This window comes from Amblyraja radiata, chromosome 2, assembly GCF_010909765.2.
Source record: "Amblyraja radiata isolate CabotCenter1 chromosome 2, sAmbRad1.1.pri, whole genome shotgun sequence".
NCBI classification, from domain to species: Eukaryota; Metazoa; Chordata; class Chondrichthyes; order Rajiformes; family Rajidae; genus Amblyraja; species Amblyraja radiata.
The window spans coordinates 122,610,288-122,628,363 of record NC_045957.1 but is presented as its reverse complement, the minus strand read 5'-3'; the positions used below and the strand labels follow the sequence as shown (position 1 = coordinate 122,628,363).

Here is an 18,076-nt window from a genome sequence, read left to right as displayed (position 1 = left end):
GGTGGCGAAAATGTCGGAGGATTATATGCTGTACCTCTTACTCCTGTGTTCCCGCATTGCTTGCTTGCCAATTGTTCAGAATCACCAGCCTGTGTACTGTGGCATTATTATGGCATAGGGTGCCATATAATTATAATCTGTACTCTATACCGATTATTGGGAGTAGTTTTAGACCCCGCATCCGAGGAGGGATATGCTGGGTCCGGAGAAAGTTGCGGAACTGATATGCTGGCATGGAGAGAGTCCGGAGGAGGTTTACGATAATGAACGCAGGTTGATTGGGATATCCAGGCCTTTCATGATTCGGCAAGTTTCTATGATCCCCCTCCCCCCTTCTAAACTCCAGCGAGTATAGGCTCGCTGGAGTTTAGAAGGGGGGAGGGGGTTCATAGAAACTTACCGAATAGTGGAGAGGACGTTTCCACTAGTGGGAGAGTCCAGGACCAGAGGGCACAACCTCAGAATAAAAGGACTTAGCTTTAGAGAGAAGATGAGGATGAATTTAATCTTTCCCCTATCACTTGAAACCTATATCCTCTGGACTTTTGATCCCCCCCTCATGGTTATAGATTCTGTGCGTTTGCCCTATCTATTCTCCTCGTGTTTATATACACCTCTACGATTACCTCTCAGCCTCCTGCGCTCCAAGTCCTGGTCTTTTATCTGATTTCCATTGCTTTAATAATTCCTTTTCCCACGGCATGTAGTTTGGAGATCATCTCCATTCTACGGATGTTGGCCCTGGTAAAAGGCAACAGCACAATTAGTTCAAATCCACTTCAGTGCAGCTCCCATGCACCTCTCACCAGTTTAGTTTCGAGATACAGCATGGAAACAGGCCCTTCGTCCCACCGAGTCCACGCCGCCCATCGATCACCGGTTCAAGCTAGTTTTTCTTTCTTTCTTTCTTTCTCCATGCACACTTCCACTCCCTGCTCACTTGAGGCAATTTACAGAGGGCCAGTCTTTGGGAAACCGGAACACCCAGAGGGCCAGTCTTTGGGAAACCGGAACACCCAGAGGAAACCCACACGGTCACAGGGAGAGCATCCGAGGTCTGGATTAAAGCGAGGTGTCCGGCACTGTACTACTGCAGCTCTAACAGCTGTGTCACGGTGCCGCCGACAGTTACATGTAAAGAGCCACAACTGAATTTTCCAGTGCTTACAGTTATTTGTGGGGTATAAGGACATCTTTGTATGTGGGAAGCATTGGGTGTTATCTCCTGGGGGGAAGTATCAATGTGCTCATTCACAGTGCTTTTTATTTTTACTTTTTCCTCTCCTATTTTTGTTAATCTGTTAAACATTGCCTGAGCAGAAAAGTACAAAGAATGAATGAATAAGTTTATTGGCCAAGTATTCACATACAAGGAATTTGCCTTAGTGCTCCGCCTGCAAGTGACAACATGACATACAGTGACAGTTAGGAATGATACATAAAACATTAAACATTAATAATAAAACATTATTGATTAAACATGTGAATTAAAAAAATACCAGAGCAAAAGGAGGCTACAGATTTTTGGTTATTGAGTAGAGCTACTACTTGTGGAAAAAAAGTTGTTTTTATGTCTGGCTGTGGCAGCTTTGACAGTCCGGAGTCGCCTTCCAGAGGGAAGTGATTCAAAGAGTTTGTGGCCAGGGTGTGAGGGGTTAGAGATGATCTTACCCGCTCGCTTCCTGGCTCTTGCAGTGCACAGTTCATCAATAGAGGGAAAGTTGCAGCCAATAACCTTCTCAGCTGATCGGACGATTTGCTGTAGCCTCTGGATGTCATGCTTGGCGGGCGGCTGAGCCAAACCAGACCATGAATAGTTCTCCAGGGCGTACATGCACTCACTGTCTTCTGTATTAAAAAAAGAAAACTCCCTCCTCCCCCTTAAACCTTCCCATCACCTTAGAGATATACCCGCTAGTATTAGATTTTAACATTTCTTGAAGTTATCAGGCTTCTGAACGATCCTTAACATAGAAAATAGGTGCAGGAGTAGGCCATTCGGTCCTTCGAGCCTGCACCGCCATTCAATATGATCATGGTTGATCATCCAACTCAGTATCTTGTACCTGCCTTCTCTCCATACCCCCTGATCCCTTTAGCCACAAAGGCCACATCTAACTCCCTCTTAAATTTAGCCAATGAACTGGCCTCAACTACCTTCTGTTGCAGAGAATTCCACAGATTCACCACTCTCTGTGTGAAAAATGTTTTTCTCATCTCGGTCCTAAAATACTTCCCCCATATCCTTAAACTATGACCTCTTGTTCTGGACTTCCCCAACATCGGGAACAATCTTGCATCAAGCCTGTCCAACCCCTTAAGACAAACCCCTTAATCCCCCTTAACCCCTTAGCCTGTCCAACCCCTAAGATAGAGCATTGTTTGATTCACTCCGACCCCATTGCGTACATTGGACTTTGTCTCTGGAACTGATGCACTACAATAAACACTAAATGCTGGAGTAACTCAGCGGGACAGGCAGCATCTCTGGAGAGACGGAATGGGTGACGTTTTGGGTGAAGACCAGACTGACATCAGGGGGGAGGGAAATAGATAGATAAGGAAGTGTGAAGGTGTCAACGGGCCGTGGTCTACTGCTGCTCCAATGACTTGTGAACTTTCTACAAATAGCTTCCGACAATTGTTTTAAAATAACCATCCAAGATGTACTTTTAATTTAATTGTATATTTAATTACATTTAATTTGTATATGAGGTGAATAAAATCATGAGAGGAATAGATCAGGCAGATGCCCAGAGTAGGGGAATCGATGTGTAACGTTTTCACACAAGGGGCGGTGGGTGTATGGAAAGACTTGCCAGAGGAGGTAGTTGAGGATGGAGCTATCCCAACGTTTAAGAAATAGTTGGACAGGTGCATGGATAGGACGGGTTTGGAGGGATATGGACCAAACAAAGGCAGGTGGGACTCGTGTAGGTAGGACATGTTGGGCTGAAGTGCCTGTTGCCACGCTAGATGACTATGACTGCCACTTATGAATTTATAATCTAATTATTCATCCCATTATTATCTTGTTTAAAAAAAAAGTGGATATTTAATTAAAAAAAGATGACATTCTGTTCAACATGTCTGATTTCAGTGGAAGAGGTCCCGGAAGTGAAACCGTCTGGTGTGTACCGCCCTCCTGGTGCCAGGTTAAACAACGCGAGGAGAACCCAGTCACAGGGACCACCTGAGATCTTCAACGATTTACAGTTTCCATCCCTGCAGGCCTCGGCCAAGCATGTCGAGACTAGAAAGTAAGGCTCTATCTTCTACCTACTGCCAGTGCTTTTACTTGCCTGCGTACCTGAATGCTGCATTTTGTTTAAAGCATTCTTAACTCAACAAAAAAAACCAATGTCCTTAAGTGATTTTGTTTTCCATAAGGATCTTCAATTTTAGTTATTTTACTAGTTTATTTTAGTTAATTGTCATGTGCACTGAGGTAAAGTGTAGGTGTCAGGGGAGAAGGCAGGAGAATTGGGTTAGGAGGGAGAGATAGATCAGCCTTAATTAAATGGGCTTGATGGGCCGAACGGCCTAATTCTGCTCCTATCACATATGACCTAAGTGTTTTAGTTTAGAGATACAGCGAGGAAATAGGACCTTTGGCCCACTGAGTCCGCACTGACCAGCAATCCCCAAACATTAACACTATCCTCCGCACACTGAGGACAATTTACATTTACACCAAACACCAAGTCAATTAACCTACAAACTGGTACATCTTTTAAGCGTGGGAGGAAATAAGATTGTGGAGAAACCCACGCAGGTCACGAGGAGAACGTGCTAACACCGTATAGGCAGCACCCAGTCAGGAGCGAGCCAAGGTCTCTGGCGCTTGTAAGGCAGCCTTCTATCGCTGTGCCTCCGTGCCGTCCCTTTTTGTTTAAAGCATTTTTAACTCTTGACAAAAAAAAATGTTTATGGGTAATTTTTGTTTCATAAAGGATGTTCATTTTCAGTTCTTTTACTAGTCTTGGTTAATTGTCATGTGCACCAAGGTACAGTGAAAAGCTTTTGTTGCGTGCTAACCAGTCAGTGGAAAGGCAATACATGATTACGTGAATGACATTTAGTGCAAGATAATGCCAGTAAAGTCCAATCAAAGATCGTCGAGGGTCTCCATTGAGGTAGATAGTAGTTCAGGACCACTCTGCTAAAAACATGGAGACAGTAATTAATGGCGCAATGGCACTTCATTAGTCACAATTGCAACTACAAAGTGAAATTTTGAAAAATGTAATGCAGAAATTAGACAACCTGCAAGTCACAATTTGGAGGTTGTTCAATTAATTCTATTTTTAGTTAATTTTGAGCTCTTTTTTCTAACCGGTTTATAGCTGTACGTGTATCTTGCGGGTTATACCATCCACTCTTGTCCACTATGAGAGTGTTGTCGTGTTTCTTGGGTTATTTCCATCAATATAAACACATACTATTTGTCTAGTCTTCATTTCAGAGAGGTTCTGGGCAGGCATCTCATGTTCATCTTATCGCAGCAGAATTAGGCCATTCGGCCCATCAAGTCTACTCCGCCAGTCAACCATGACTGATCTACCTCTCCCTCCAAACCTTCTGCCTTCTCCCCATGACCCCTGACATCCGTGCTAATCAATCTCCGCCTTAAAAATGCCCAATGACTTGGCCTCCGCAGCTGTCTGCAGCAATGAATTCCACCGATTCACCTCCCTCTGGCTAAAGCATTTCCTGCTCATCTCCTTTCTAAATGTCCGTCCTTTTATTCTGAGGCTGTGGCCTCTAGTCCTGGACTCTCCCACATGTCCATTCTATCCAGGTCTTTCACTACTTTAAGGTCTTCCATTACACTTGATGCAGCATGGACCAAGCAAAAATCCAGTTAGAAATCAGTCAGGGCCCTCACAACAAACCAAAGATATTTCCTCAATTACAGTATAATAACCGGAAAAAAATTAATATTAAAATTTTGGAAAGGCCCTACAACCCCCACAATTAAAATGTGGATTACGGAAATGTCGGAGACCCTATACTTAGAAAGAATTAGACTTGTCTTAATGGACAAACAAGATCTTTTCCATAAAATTTGGGCTCCATTCATTAACTATCTGAAGGGATAGATTGGCACAGCACGAGGACCCAGCTGAAACTTGAACTCAGGAATAGATGAAAAGCTATACTTTATAACCTACGAACCTATCTCCATTGATGTATTACAGGTAACCCATTCCACCTCCCTTGTTTTTCTGTTGTGTTTTTTTTTGCTTTCTTTTTTATTTGTAACTTTCTACCCTCTCTTTTTCCCTCTTTCTATAAAAAATAAAAACACTAGAAGCAGAAGTAATTGATAATGGAAAATTTTAATAATGTATGACTGATGTATATGAAAAGTTTTTTTACTATAATATGTAACTACATTATATAATATGTCTACTTCTAATAAATAAATATTAAAAAAAAAAAAAAAAAAAAAAAAGAAATCAGTCAGGGCAGCAGTGAATGGAATGCTTGTGGATAATTGATGGAGTATCTCGGTACAGAGACAGGAAACGGGGCCCTTCAGCTCACCGAGTCCGCGCTGACTTGCCATTCCCGTGTGCATTAATGGGCTTACTTAACTTGCCCCTAGTGTGTAGGATGCAAAACTGGGATATTGTAGACCTAGTGTGCAGGTGATTGTTGGTCGGCATGGACTCGGTGGGCCGAAGAGCCTGCTAGCACGCTGCAACTATTAACTAAACTGCATAAGATTCTGCACCATCCAGACCCAAATTACTTGAGATGAGAATGTTGTCCATTTTTAAGAGGTAGAGAATAATACTTCTTATGAAGCCACACAATAAAAGGATGCTCTTTTAAAAAGGTGAGGAGGAATTTCTTTAGTCAGAGGGTGGTGAATCTGAGATTCATTGCCACAGACGGCTGTGGAGGCCAAGTCGGTGGACATTTTTAAGACTGAGATTGACAAATTCTTGATTAGTACGGGTGTCAGGGGTTATGGGGAGATGGGGTTAGGAGGGAGAGATAGATCGGCCATGATTGAATGGCGGAGTAGACTTGATGGGTAGAATGGGCTAATTCTGCCCCTATAATTTATGAACAATGTCTTCAGAATTTAATCTTGTTTCGTAAGAGTAAAAATGTACAGACTTTGTACAGAGCAGTAATTGTGTTCAGTAAGTTATAATTTTCATCGTTTAAACTGAGTGTTAAAACATTTGTTCTGTGCTTTAGTTGCATTTTAATAGCTTTACGAGTTGGCAAAGTTTAAAGGAGATGTGCGGGGCAAGTTTTATATTTGCATAGTGGGTGGGTGCCGGGAACTTGCTGCCAGGGTTGGTGGTGGAGGAGGCAGAGAGCTAAATGCATTTAAAGGATTTTTCGATAAACACCTGACAGAGTCATTGTCACACAGCAAGGAAACAAGCCCTTTGGCCCAACTTGCCCACACTGACCAACATGTCCCATCTACACTAGATGGGATCTTGGGGCGCAAGTTCGTAGATCCCTAAAAGTGGGTACGCTGCGGCAGTGGGGGCACAGTGGCGCAGCGGGTAGAGCTGCAGCCTTACAGCGCCAGATACCCGGGTTCCATCCTGACCTCGGGGTGCTGCCTGTGCAGAGTTTGTGCTTCTGTAAATTGCTGTGTAGGATGGATGCCAGACGGGGATAACTTAGAACTCGTGTACGGGTGATCCACGGTCGGCGTGGCCTTGGTGGGGTGAAGGGCTGTTAGTCAAGCTGTTAGCTCCAAAACAAAAACTAATCAAGTAGATAACGTGGTCAAGAAGGGAGACACAAAATGTTGGAGTCACTCTGGAGAGAAGGAATGGGTGACGCTTCGGGTCGAGACCCTTCTTCAGACTGATAGTCAGGGGAGGGGGAGAGAGATATGGAAGGGTAAGGTGTGAAAACCAGAGATCAAGGGAAATGTAGAATAGGTCATTGTTATCCAGTGTAAGGGAACTGAGATACAATCTAATCAGGGGGACAGTTAGATTTGTCAAGGAACTAAGATGGAGGAGGGGAGGGGAGAGGGGGAAAGCAAGGGCCACTTGAAGTCAGAGAAATCAATATGCATACTGCTGGGGTGTCAGCTGCCCAAACAAAATATAAGGTGCTGTTCCTCCAATTTGCATTTGGCATCCTCCATTGTCAGACTGAAAATGGAAGAGACCAAGGACAGAAAAGTCAGTGTGGGAATGGGAGGGGGAGTTAGTGTTTAGCGACCAGTTTAGCAAAGAAGGCATACGATACGCTTGCCTTCATTGCTTGGGGCATTGACTATAAGAGTCAGCAAGACTTTGTTTGAAGAAGGGTCCTGACCGGAAACTTCGCCCGTCCTTTTTCTCCAGAAATTCTGTCTGACCCGTTGAGTTACTCCCAGCACTTTATGTCTATCTTCGGTACAAACCAGCGTCTGCAGTTCTTATCTACACGCTCTCTAATACTTTGGTCATGCTGCATTTGCAGTATTGTGTGCCGTTCTGGTCGCCCCTTTACAGGAAGTGTATGGGTGTTTTGGAGAGGGTGCAGAGGAGGTTTACCAGGATACTGCTGGAATTGTGGGATAATAGTTACAAGGAGAGTTTGGACAAATGGTGATTGCTTTCTCTGGAGTGTCAGCGGCTGAGGGGGAGACCTGATTGTGCATTAAATTGAGAGGCATCGATAGGTCAGAACGTGGAAAAAATGTCAAATAGGGCATAACTTTAAGGTGAGAGTGGCAAATTTTAAGGAAGATCATGCAGGAGAGGATTTGTTTAACACAGGATGGTGGGTGCCTGGAATATACTGCCAGGAGTGGTGGTGGAGACCGATAGAACAATAGACAATAGGTACAGGAGTAGGCCATTCGGCCCTTCGAGCCAGCATCGCCATTCACTGTGATCATGGCTGATCATCCCCAATCAGTACCCCGTTCCTGCCTTCTTCCTATATCCCCAGACTCTATTTTTAAGAGCCCTATCTAGTTCTCTCTTGAAAGCATCCAGAGAACCGGCCTCCATCGCCCTCTGAGGCAGAGAATTCCACAGAGTGTAGAAAGGAACTGCAGATGCTGGTTTAAACTGAAGATAGACACAAAAAGCTGGAGTAACTCAGCGGGACAGGCAGCATCTCTGGAGAGAAGGAATGGGTGACTTTTCGGGTCAAGGCCCTTCAGACATCTGAAGAAGGGTCACGACCCGAAACGTCACTCATTCCTTCTCTCCAGAGATGCTACTTGTCCCGATAGATCAGTAGCATTTCATAGGCTTGGATAGCACATGGATGTGGTGGAATATGGATCACGTGCTTGCAGACAAGATTAGTTTGTCTAAGAATTATGTTTGCATAGACATTATGGGCCGAGGGACCTCTTTCTGCGCTGTACTTTTCTGTGTTCTATGTTGGTGTCTCCCTACATCATGGATAACATTTCTTCCAAGTGGCAAATTCTTGGGGTGGGTAACCTGTATCCTGATGGCTTGCAATGCTCCGCCTCTGAACTGCATTCTCCGATGTAAACACCGACTCTGTTTTGTTTGGTTTTCTGTGTGTCAGTGGCATTTCAATCTGTAAATGGACTCGTGCCAAGTCTCACTTGACCTTCGCCGCTCTTATCTTTTCAGCTCTCTCCAGTTTTAGTCAAGTCATACAGCAGAGAAACTGCCCACCCTGCCCAAGATGCCCCACTTACACTCTCTCCACCCTCCCCCGCGTTTGGCCCATATCCCTCTAAACCTTTCCTATCCATGTACATAGACAATAGGCGCAGGAGTTGGCCATTCGGCCCTTCGAGCCAGAACCGCCATTCAATGTGAGCATGGCTGATCATCCCCAATCAGTACCCCGTTCCTGCCTTCTCCCCATATCCCCTGACTGCTATTTATGAGCCCTATCTAGCTCTCTCTTGAAAGCATCCAGAGAACCTGCCTCCGCCACCCTCTGAGACAGACTTGTCCAACTGCTCTTAAATTCCTGACTTAGTTCCTTCCCCCCCCCCCCGTAGCATGAGTATTCACCACCCTCTGTTGGGAATACGTTGCCCCTCAGGTTCTCATTCAATCTTTCCTCGCACCTTATTCCATTTATCCTGTCTCTGTACACTGTGCTCACCTTGATTGTAATCATGTGTTTAAGAAGGAACTGCAGATGCTGGAAATCGAAGGTAGACAAAAATGCTGGAGAAACTCAGCGGGTGAGGCAGCATCTATGGAGCGATGGAAATGGCGGCGTTTCGGGTCGAGACCCTTCCGGGTCTCGACCCGAAACGTTGCCTATTTCCTTCGCTCCATAGATGCTGCCTCACCCGCTGAGTTTCTCCAGCATTTTTGTCTACCTTTGATTGTATTCATGTTTAGTCTTTTCGATAATTGGATAGCACACAACAACAACAAAAAATCTCTGTATCTCGGTACACGTGACAATAAACTAAATTAAAACCTTATGTCCTCAGGTTCTTGATTCCACTGCTCTGGGTAAAAGAGTCCGTTCATTCACCCAATCTATTCCCCTCGTGATCTTTTATACACTTCTGCAAGAACACCCCCATCCTCCTGCGCTGCATGGAATATTCCTAATCTGCCCAAACTCTGCCTACAGCTCAGGCCCTCAAGTCCTGACAACATCCTTCATATAGCAAGGCGACCAAAACCAAACCCAATACTCCATAAGTGCGGCCTTACCCAACATCTTGTACAATTGTAACATGACATTTCCTGATTGGTACGGGTGTCAGATGTTATTGGGAGAAGGCAGGAAAATGGGGTTGGGAGGGAGAGATAGATAGATCAGCCAAGATTGAAGGGCGGAGTTGCCTTGATGGGCCGAATGGCCTGATTCTACTCCTGTTTCTTATGACCTTATGATCCCAACTTCCGTACTCAATGCCCTGACTGACTGACGATGGCCAAGATTCCGGACGGCAGCCTCCCTGACCACCCTATCTACTTACAACGTCTCCTGCGAGAAACTCTGTACATGCACTCAATCCCTCTGCTCTACAACACTCCCCTAGATCCGTGTATAGGAAAGAACTGCAGATGCTGGTTTAAAGAGAAGGTAGACCTAAAGTGCTGGAGTAATTCAGCGGGACAGGCAGCGTCTCTGGAGAGAAGGAATGGGTGACGTTTTGGGTCGAGACTCTTTTTCAGGCTGATTTTTGCCCTCGACCCTGGCCTGGTTTGACTTTCCAAAATGACGCACCTCGCACCTATCTATTAAACTCCATTAACCATTCCTCAGCCCACTTGCCCACTGATTGATATCCTGCTGTAATTTCTGACGACCATCTACTGAAAGTAAGCATGCAGGTACGGCAGGCAGTGAAGAAAGCCAATGGCATGTTGGCCTTCATAACGAGAGGGGTTGAGTATAGGAGCAAAGAGGTCCTTCCGCAGTTGTACCGGGCCCTAGTGAGACCACACCTGGAGTATTGTGTGCAGTTTTGGTCCCCTAATTTGAGGAAGGACATTCTTGCTATTGAGGGAGTGCAGCGTAGGTTTACAAGGTTAATTGTGGGAATGTCAGGATGTCGAGACTGTCATATGATGACAGAATGGAGCGACTGGACTTTAGAAGGATGAGAGGGTATCTTATAGAAACATGTAAAATAATTAAGGGATTGGACGCGCTGGATGCAGGAAACATGTTCCCAGTGTTGGGGAAGTCCAGAACCAGGGGCCACATTTTATGAAAAAGAGGTAGGCCATTTAGAATGGAGATGAGGAAATCCTTTTTCACACAGTTATGAATTTGGAAAATGAACCAATATCACACACGTGACCAGCCACATTTGGCCTCTGATCCTAAACAAATATTGTCAGCGTAACATAAACATTTCACTTGATAAACCTAAAAATGTATAATTCATATATGCAGCACAGCACAATATACCTGTAGTGCTGTCAGAATTAGAAGATGTGTACCACAAATTTTCATCTTTTAGGTCGCACACGTGACTAAGAATGGCCCATTTGTGGAATTCTCTGCCTCAGAAGGCAGTGGAGGCCGATACACTGGATGCTTTCAAAAGAGAGTTAGATGGAGCTCTTAGGGCTCAAGGGATATGGGGAGAAGGCAGGAACGGGGTACTGATTGTGGATGATCAGCCATGATCACATTGAATGGCGGTGCTGGCTCGAAGGGCCAAATGGCCTACTCCTGCACCTATTATCTATGTAGTTATGTCTACGTATGTATCAGTGAAAAGCTTTTAACAAGTCAGCAGGAAGACAATACATGGTTACAATTGAACCTTTTTCAGTGTATAGATACATGATAAGGGAATAACGTTTAGTGCAGAGATGCTGCCTGTCCCGCTGAGTTACTCCAGCACTCTGTGAAACGTCACCTATCCATGTTCTCCACAGATGCTGCCTGTCCCGCTGAGTTACTCCAGCACTCTGTGTCAATCTCCAGATCCACCAATGTGGTCAACTCAACTTCCCTGCCCTAGGTTCCAGTGGAATCGGAGGTCATTTTAAAAAAAAGACAGCAGGTCGGGCAGCATCTGTGGAGAACATGGATAGGTGACGTTTCACAGAGTGCTGGAGTAACTCCGCGGGTCAGGCAGCATCTGTGGAGAACATGGATAGGTGACGTTTCACAGAGTGCTGGAGTAACTCCGCCGGTCAGGCAGCATCTGTGGAGAACATGGATAGGTGACGTTTCAGGTCGGGGCCCTTCATTAGTTTGTGGGCGGGGTGAGGGGGGGAATCTGGAAGAGAGGAGGGGCAGGACATGGCCGAGCAGGTAATGGCGGAACTCTGTCCGGGAGTGGGGTGGTTTGATAGCTGATGGTTGGACAAAAAGCACGGTGGCGCAGCGGTAGAGTTGCTGCCTCACAGCGCCAGAGACCCGGGTCCCATCCTGACTACGGGTGCTGTCTGTATGGAGTTTGCATGTTCTCCCTGTGACCTGCGTGGGATTTCTCCGGGTGCTCCGGTTTCCTCCCACTCTCCAAAGACGTGCGGGTTTGTAGGTTAATTGGCTTTGGTGTAAATTGTAAATTGTCCCTCGTGTGTAGGATAGCGTTAGTGTGGACTCGGTTAATGGTTGGTGCAGACTCGGTGGGCCGAAGGGCCTGTTTCTGCGCTGTATTTCTAAATTTTAATGTCCATCTGTCAGAATGAGTATTAAAATAAGAATTGAGTTTGAAAGAATATGACCATTCCTTTTCGCATTACAGTCGAGCAGGTCTGATATTCAACTCACTCAAATTTGTGACTCGGCACTGAAACATTAATTTTGATATTTGTCGAGCTTTCATGTTCATAGTTTAGCCAGTTTAGTAATAGACTGTAATAACTGAGTCTGTGTCGACCAGCGATCGATCCTCGCACTGTAACAATATCCTGTACGCACTATGGATAATTTTACATTTATACCAAGCCAACTAACCTGCAAACCTCTACATCTTTGGAGTATGGAGGGAAACCAAAGATCTTGGAGAAAACCCACGCAGGTCACGAGAAGAACGTACAAACTCCGTGCAGGCAGCACCTGTAGTCAGGTTCAAAACCGGGTCTCTGGCGCTGTGAGGCAGCAACTCTACCGCTGCTTCCACCGTGCCGCCCATACAATTTACATTATACAGAAGTTCTATTGAACTGCAAATGCTTCTTTTCTGCCTTAGTATTAAGGGACGGGTCTTGCCTTTTTGTCCAATGCCAAAGTGGAGCACAGTTGTGTCTGCAGGTTGAACGAGAAGTGTTAAGTGCCATGGGTCTCTTGTCATTCCTTGAATTCATTCCTCAGCCCCCATTTGTTTTGTATTATTACCTCTGTAAGACTTGCTGTCACTGCTATTGCCTTCAGAAGGACCTGATTACATTTCTAGAATGGGTATTATTTTCTGGGTTTGGGAGAACTCTGCAGTCTGCATTACACCCATATACATACACTTTATAATCTGGTCGATCTTCCTCATTGAATCGCCTGTTCATTTAAGATCATGAGACATGGAGTCATATGGCATGGAAACAGGTCCTTCGGCCCAACTTGTCCATGCAGACCAACATGCCCCATCTATAATAGTCCATCTATAATGCGTTTGACCCATATCCCTCTAAACCCATCCGATCCATGTACCTGTCTAAATGTTTCTTGATCATTGCAAAAGTACCTGCCTCAACTACCTCCTCCAGCAGGGGATAAGAGCTCAGGAGCGGATTTAGCCCATCCAGCCCACTCCACCATAGTCCTGGCCGATCCATCTTTCCCTCTCAACCTCATTCTCCTGCCTTTGACACCCCTATTCATCAAGAACCTATCAACCTCTGCTTTAAAAATACCCAAATGACTTGGCCTCCTGTGGCAATGAATGCCACAGATTGAGACCATGAGACCACATACCATATGGGCAGAATTAGGCCATTCAACATGTTCAGTCTACTCCACCATTTGATCACGGCTGATCTATCTTTTCCTCTCAACCCAGTTCTCCTGCCTTCTCCCCATAGCCATTGACACCCTCTGGCTCTAGAGTTTGTACTTGGCAATTGAAACATTCATGGAATAGCGAGGCCACGAGTGTGGCGGGTTAATCTAATCTCAGTTTGGACACGTTTTCTTTACTTTTTGTGTTTTGACCATTTGTCTAGCTGATCACAACTTATTTTTCCCCCAGAGATAAAGAAATGGAAAAGACCTTTGAGATGGTGAAATACAAAAACAGAGCCAGGGAGGATGGTGCTAAAAGTCAGTCCGTTCAGCTAGAACTTGGCAACCAGTTTGCTGTTCTTGAAGAGCAGTAAAAGTTGGTGCTTATTTTACAGGCTGCCTGCTCTGTTCCATCCCAGGTAACTAATGCAACGTGGAACCCACCTGTCTTCACCACACAATGCCAGAGAGAGAGAGAGAGAGAGAGAGAGAGAACAAAAACGAGTTTAATTGAGGTGGCGTAGGCTTCTGTGGACAAACGAGGCATCTACACGGCATCATGCGAATTGAAAGCTTGAAGCACATCCCTGCTGTCATCTGCTTACGGACACTGAATTGATGCAAGGCCATGAATGAACTGCCAGTCTTGGGGCGACTTTTGTTTTGGCTAATGATCGGGGGGGGGGGAAAGCAGCCGCTAAAATGGTTCCTTTTGTTTATATTCCTGCTTTCGAGTTGAATGTTGAGCTTCAAGGGTGACGACCTCAGAGGTGTAGCTCACCTGCCGTCGCTTTATAAACGGGGCGTCACAACAGCAGAGTGTTCGTTCATCTGCTCAATCCCTGGCAGCAGAAATAGAAATAGTATGTCGGTCTACAAAGCCAACTCCAGACTACATTAACGTCAAGTGACCTTACCGTCAAACAAGTTTTATTTTTAAAAAACTATCTTGTGTGGAGCCTATTTAAAACACAAAAAAAAATCTAGTTTTCAATTTGTGACTTGACTAGCTCCATGCAATGGCTCTGACTGCACCGCCTCCTGGTCTAAAAATCATTCTTGATATGTTTGTCGTCATCTGTACGCTGTGGCAAGTTGTGCTGAAGTATATAAACACAATGTTCTTTCCCAGTGTCCCTGATGCTCTAAAGAACCGTAATCTAACATGGATCTTGGATAAGTGTTCATTTTAGATTTGCGCTTGCTTTGCAAGTGGCGGCACCACTTCACGACCCCCACCCCCACCCCCACCCCCTTCAATACAGCCTCTAGCGTTAGTAACATGGATAGAAAACCAAAGTGGTGACAGAGTTTTTTTAAATCTGGAACTTGACTGGGGAGCGGAAAACAGGGAGGTTCAAACAAGTGTTCCATTAAGAATTATTCGCCTAATCTCATCCGAACAATCAAACTCTAGCCTTTGCTACGTGTCACAAATGACAGCACTTGCCACAATCTCCGCAGGTTGAATAATGAGTCCGACTTCGTTGTGTATTTATGTAATTATTACGGAGCCTTAACGTGGGAGGGGTTAAGGGGAAGATAAAGTTTAACGGTGGCAACTGTAGAACTATTTATAACGGCTGGTACAGTATTTTCTTGAAGCTGGAAGACCACTTGTAAAATTGGGCAGCGTGAAACAAGTGCGTCTTCGGCTCCAACCAGTTGTATTTTCAAATCCCCTTCCTTCTAACTTGCAATGAAACTAATTCCCTGTTCAAGAACTAACAGCAACAGTTGGGGGGGCATCATTGGGTTGCATTAAGGTGCAGATTTAGATCCTATTTTGTGCTATATAAATGGAACAGCAGCTATTGTCTGAACATATTTGAATCCTGGGAATGTATTATGACTGTACTGGTGGAAAAGAAATTGAAATAAATCAATAAATCTGCAACGTGTGAATATTTTTCATTCGAACAACTAAACGTCGGTGGCAAACTAAACTACTTTCAAATTGCAGCAGTAGAGTTGCTGCCTCACAGCGTCAGAGACCCGGGTTCCATCCTGACTACGGGTGCTGTCTGTACAGAGTTTGTACGTTCTCCCTGTGACCATCTCCGGGTGCTCCGGTTTCCTCCCACACTACAAAGAGGTGCAGGTTTGTAGGTTACTTAGTTTCCGTCAATTGTCTCTAGTGCGTAGGATAGTGTTAAGTGCCTGTCCCACTGTACGAGGTAATTCAAGAGTTCTCCCGAGTATCCCCTGATTCGAACTCTGAGAATTACGGGTAATTGCTGCTCGTAGGTACTTGGGACTCTCATGGACATTTTTCAACATGTTGTAAAAACTTCACGAGCGTTCTCCCCGTGACTCCGGGTTTGCTCCGGTTTCAAAGGTCTTTTATTGTCCACACTCCAAATAACTGCAGGTCAGTAGGCTGATTGGCTCCTGGAAATTGTCCCCAGTGTGTGTGTGTGTGTGTAGGGTAGTGTTAGTGTACGAGGTGACCGATGATCGGCGCGGGCCGAAGGGCCTGTTCCCGTGCTGTAAATCTTGACATCGAGAAGATGTCAACCCAACCTTTTCTCATACTCAAATGTTTTTCCTGCAACAAAATAGCCCCTAGAAATAAACTGCCACGTTCCCACCTCATCCCCAGAAGGTTCAAGGTTTAGTACCAGCTATGTGTACCAACTTCACAAGCTATGTGTGACCAGCACTCAACACCTCATTTCTTTGAATGAATAACTAATAAAAATGTTATTAGCCAAGTATGTGTACGTACAAGAAATTTGCCTTGGTGCTTTGCAAGCAAACGGATAAAAACACAATATCCAGCAAACAGTTAAAAATAAAACATTATAATTTAGTTCAAGTTCAAGTGAGTTTATTGTCATGTGTCCCTGTATAGGACAATGAAATTCTTGCTTTGCTTCAGCACAACAGAACATAGTAGGCATTTACTACAAAACAGATCAGTGTGTCCATATACCATAATATAAATATATACACACATGAATAAATAAAATGATAAAGTGCAAATAACAGATGATGGGTTGTTAATAATCAGAGTTTTGTCCGAGCCAGGTTTAATAGCCTGATGGCTGTGGGGAAACAGCTATTCCTGAACCTGGTCGTTGCAGTCTTCAGGCTCCTGTACCTTCTACCTGAAGGTAGCAGGGAGATGAGTGTGTGGCCAGGATGGTGTGGGTCTTTGATGATACTGCCAGCCTTTTTGAGGCAGCGACTGCAATAAATCCCCTCAATGGAAGGAAGGTCAGAGCCGATGATGGACTGGGCAGTGTTTACTACTTTTTGTAGTCTTTTCCTCTCCAGGGCGCTCAAGTTGCCGAACCAAGCCACGATGCAACCAGTCAGCATGCTCTCTACTGTGCACCTGTAGAAGTTCGAGAGAGTCCTCCTTCACCATTTAAACATGTTGAGATAACGGACCAGACTGAAAAAAGGCTACAGACTTTTGGGCTGTTGAGCAGAGCTACTGTTTAAGAAGGAACTGCAGATGCTGGAAAAATCAAAGGTGGACAGAAATGCTGGAGAAACTCAGTGGGTGAGGCAGCATCTAAGGAGAGAAGGAATAGTTGACGTTTCGGGTCGAGACCCTTCTTCAGACTGATGTTGGGGAGGGGGGCGGCAAAAAGAAAGGAAGAGGCGGAGACAGTAGGCTGTGAGAGCTGCGAAGGAAGGGAGTATTGTGTGCAGTTTTGGTCCCCTAATTTGAGGAAGGACATTCTTGCTATTGAGGGAGTGCAGCATAGGTTTACAAGGTTAATTCCTGGGATGGCGGGACTGTCATATGCTGAGAGAAAGGAGCAGCTTGGCTTGTAAACTCTGGAGTTTAGAAGGATGAGAGGGGATCTCATTGAAACATATAACATTGTTAAGGGTTTGGACACGGTAGAGGCAGGAAACATGTTCCCGATGTTGGGGGAGTCCAGAACCAGGGGCCACAGTTTAAGAATAAGGAATAAGCCATTTAGAACGGAGACGAGGAAACACTTTTTCTTACAGAGTGGTGAGTGTGGAATTCTCTGCCTCAGAGGGTGGTGGAGGCAGGTTCTCTGGATGCTTTCAAGAGAGAGCTAGATAGGGCTCTTAAAAATAGCGGTGTCAGGGGATATGGGGAGAAGGCAGGAACGGGGTATTGATTGGGGATGATCAGCCATGATCACATTGAATGGTGCTGCTGGCTCGAGGGCCGAATGGCCTACTCCTGCACCTATTGTCTCTTGAAGGAGAAAGCAAGGACTTCCTGAAATTGGAGAAGTCAATGTTCATACCGCTGGGGTGAAAACTACCCAAGCAGAATATGAGGTGCTGCTCCTCCAATTTGCGGTGGGACTCACTCTGGCAATGGAGGAGGCCCGGGACAGAAAGGTAGGATTTGGAATGGGAGGGGGAGCTGGTCCTTGATGATGCTGCTGGCCTTGCCGAGGCAGCGTGAGGTGTAGATGGACTCGATGGAAGGGAGGTTGGTTTGTGATGATCTGGGCTGCGTCCACAATTCTTCAAATGCCATGGAGACACAAGAAACTGCAGATGCTGGAATCTTGAGCAAACCTCAAGTGCTGGAGGAACTCGGGGTCAGGCAGCATCTGGGGAGGGACTGGACAGAGGTTTAAGGTGAGAGGAATAAGATTTAAAGGAGATGTGTGGGGCAACATCTTTTTACACAGGGTGATGATGGCGTCTGAGATGCGCTGCCAGGGGTGGTGATGGAGGCAGGCACAATGAGCGCACAGTGGCTCAGAGCCATCCGGATTCCATC

General features: G+C 45.3%; 1 protein-coding gene across 4 annotated transcripts in view; it reads left to right on the top strand.

Annotated features, from left to right (window-relative positions):
* Positions 1 to 18,076, top strand: part of cdv3 (CDV3 homolog) — a 39,569-nt gene that overhangs the window by 17,823 nt on the left and 3,670 nt on the right. For 2 of the 4 annotated variants that reach the window (XM_033014815.1, XM_033014791.1), the window contains 2 exons: positions 3,101 to 3,260; positions 13,595 to 15,244. In XM_033014815.1, coding sequence (XP_032870706.1) covers positions 3,101 to 3,260; positions 13,595 to 13,721 — 287 coding nt within the window. In that variant the 3' untranslated portion in view covers positions 13,722 to 15,244. Of the gene's footprint in view, positions 1 to 3,100; positions 3,261 to 13,594; positions 15,245 to 18,076 lie in introns of those variants that run through there. The other 2 variants (XM_033014809.1, XM_033014799.1) reach the window with 2 other exon arrangements.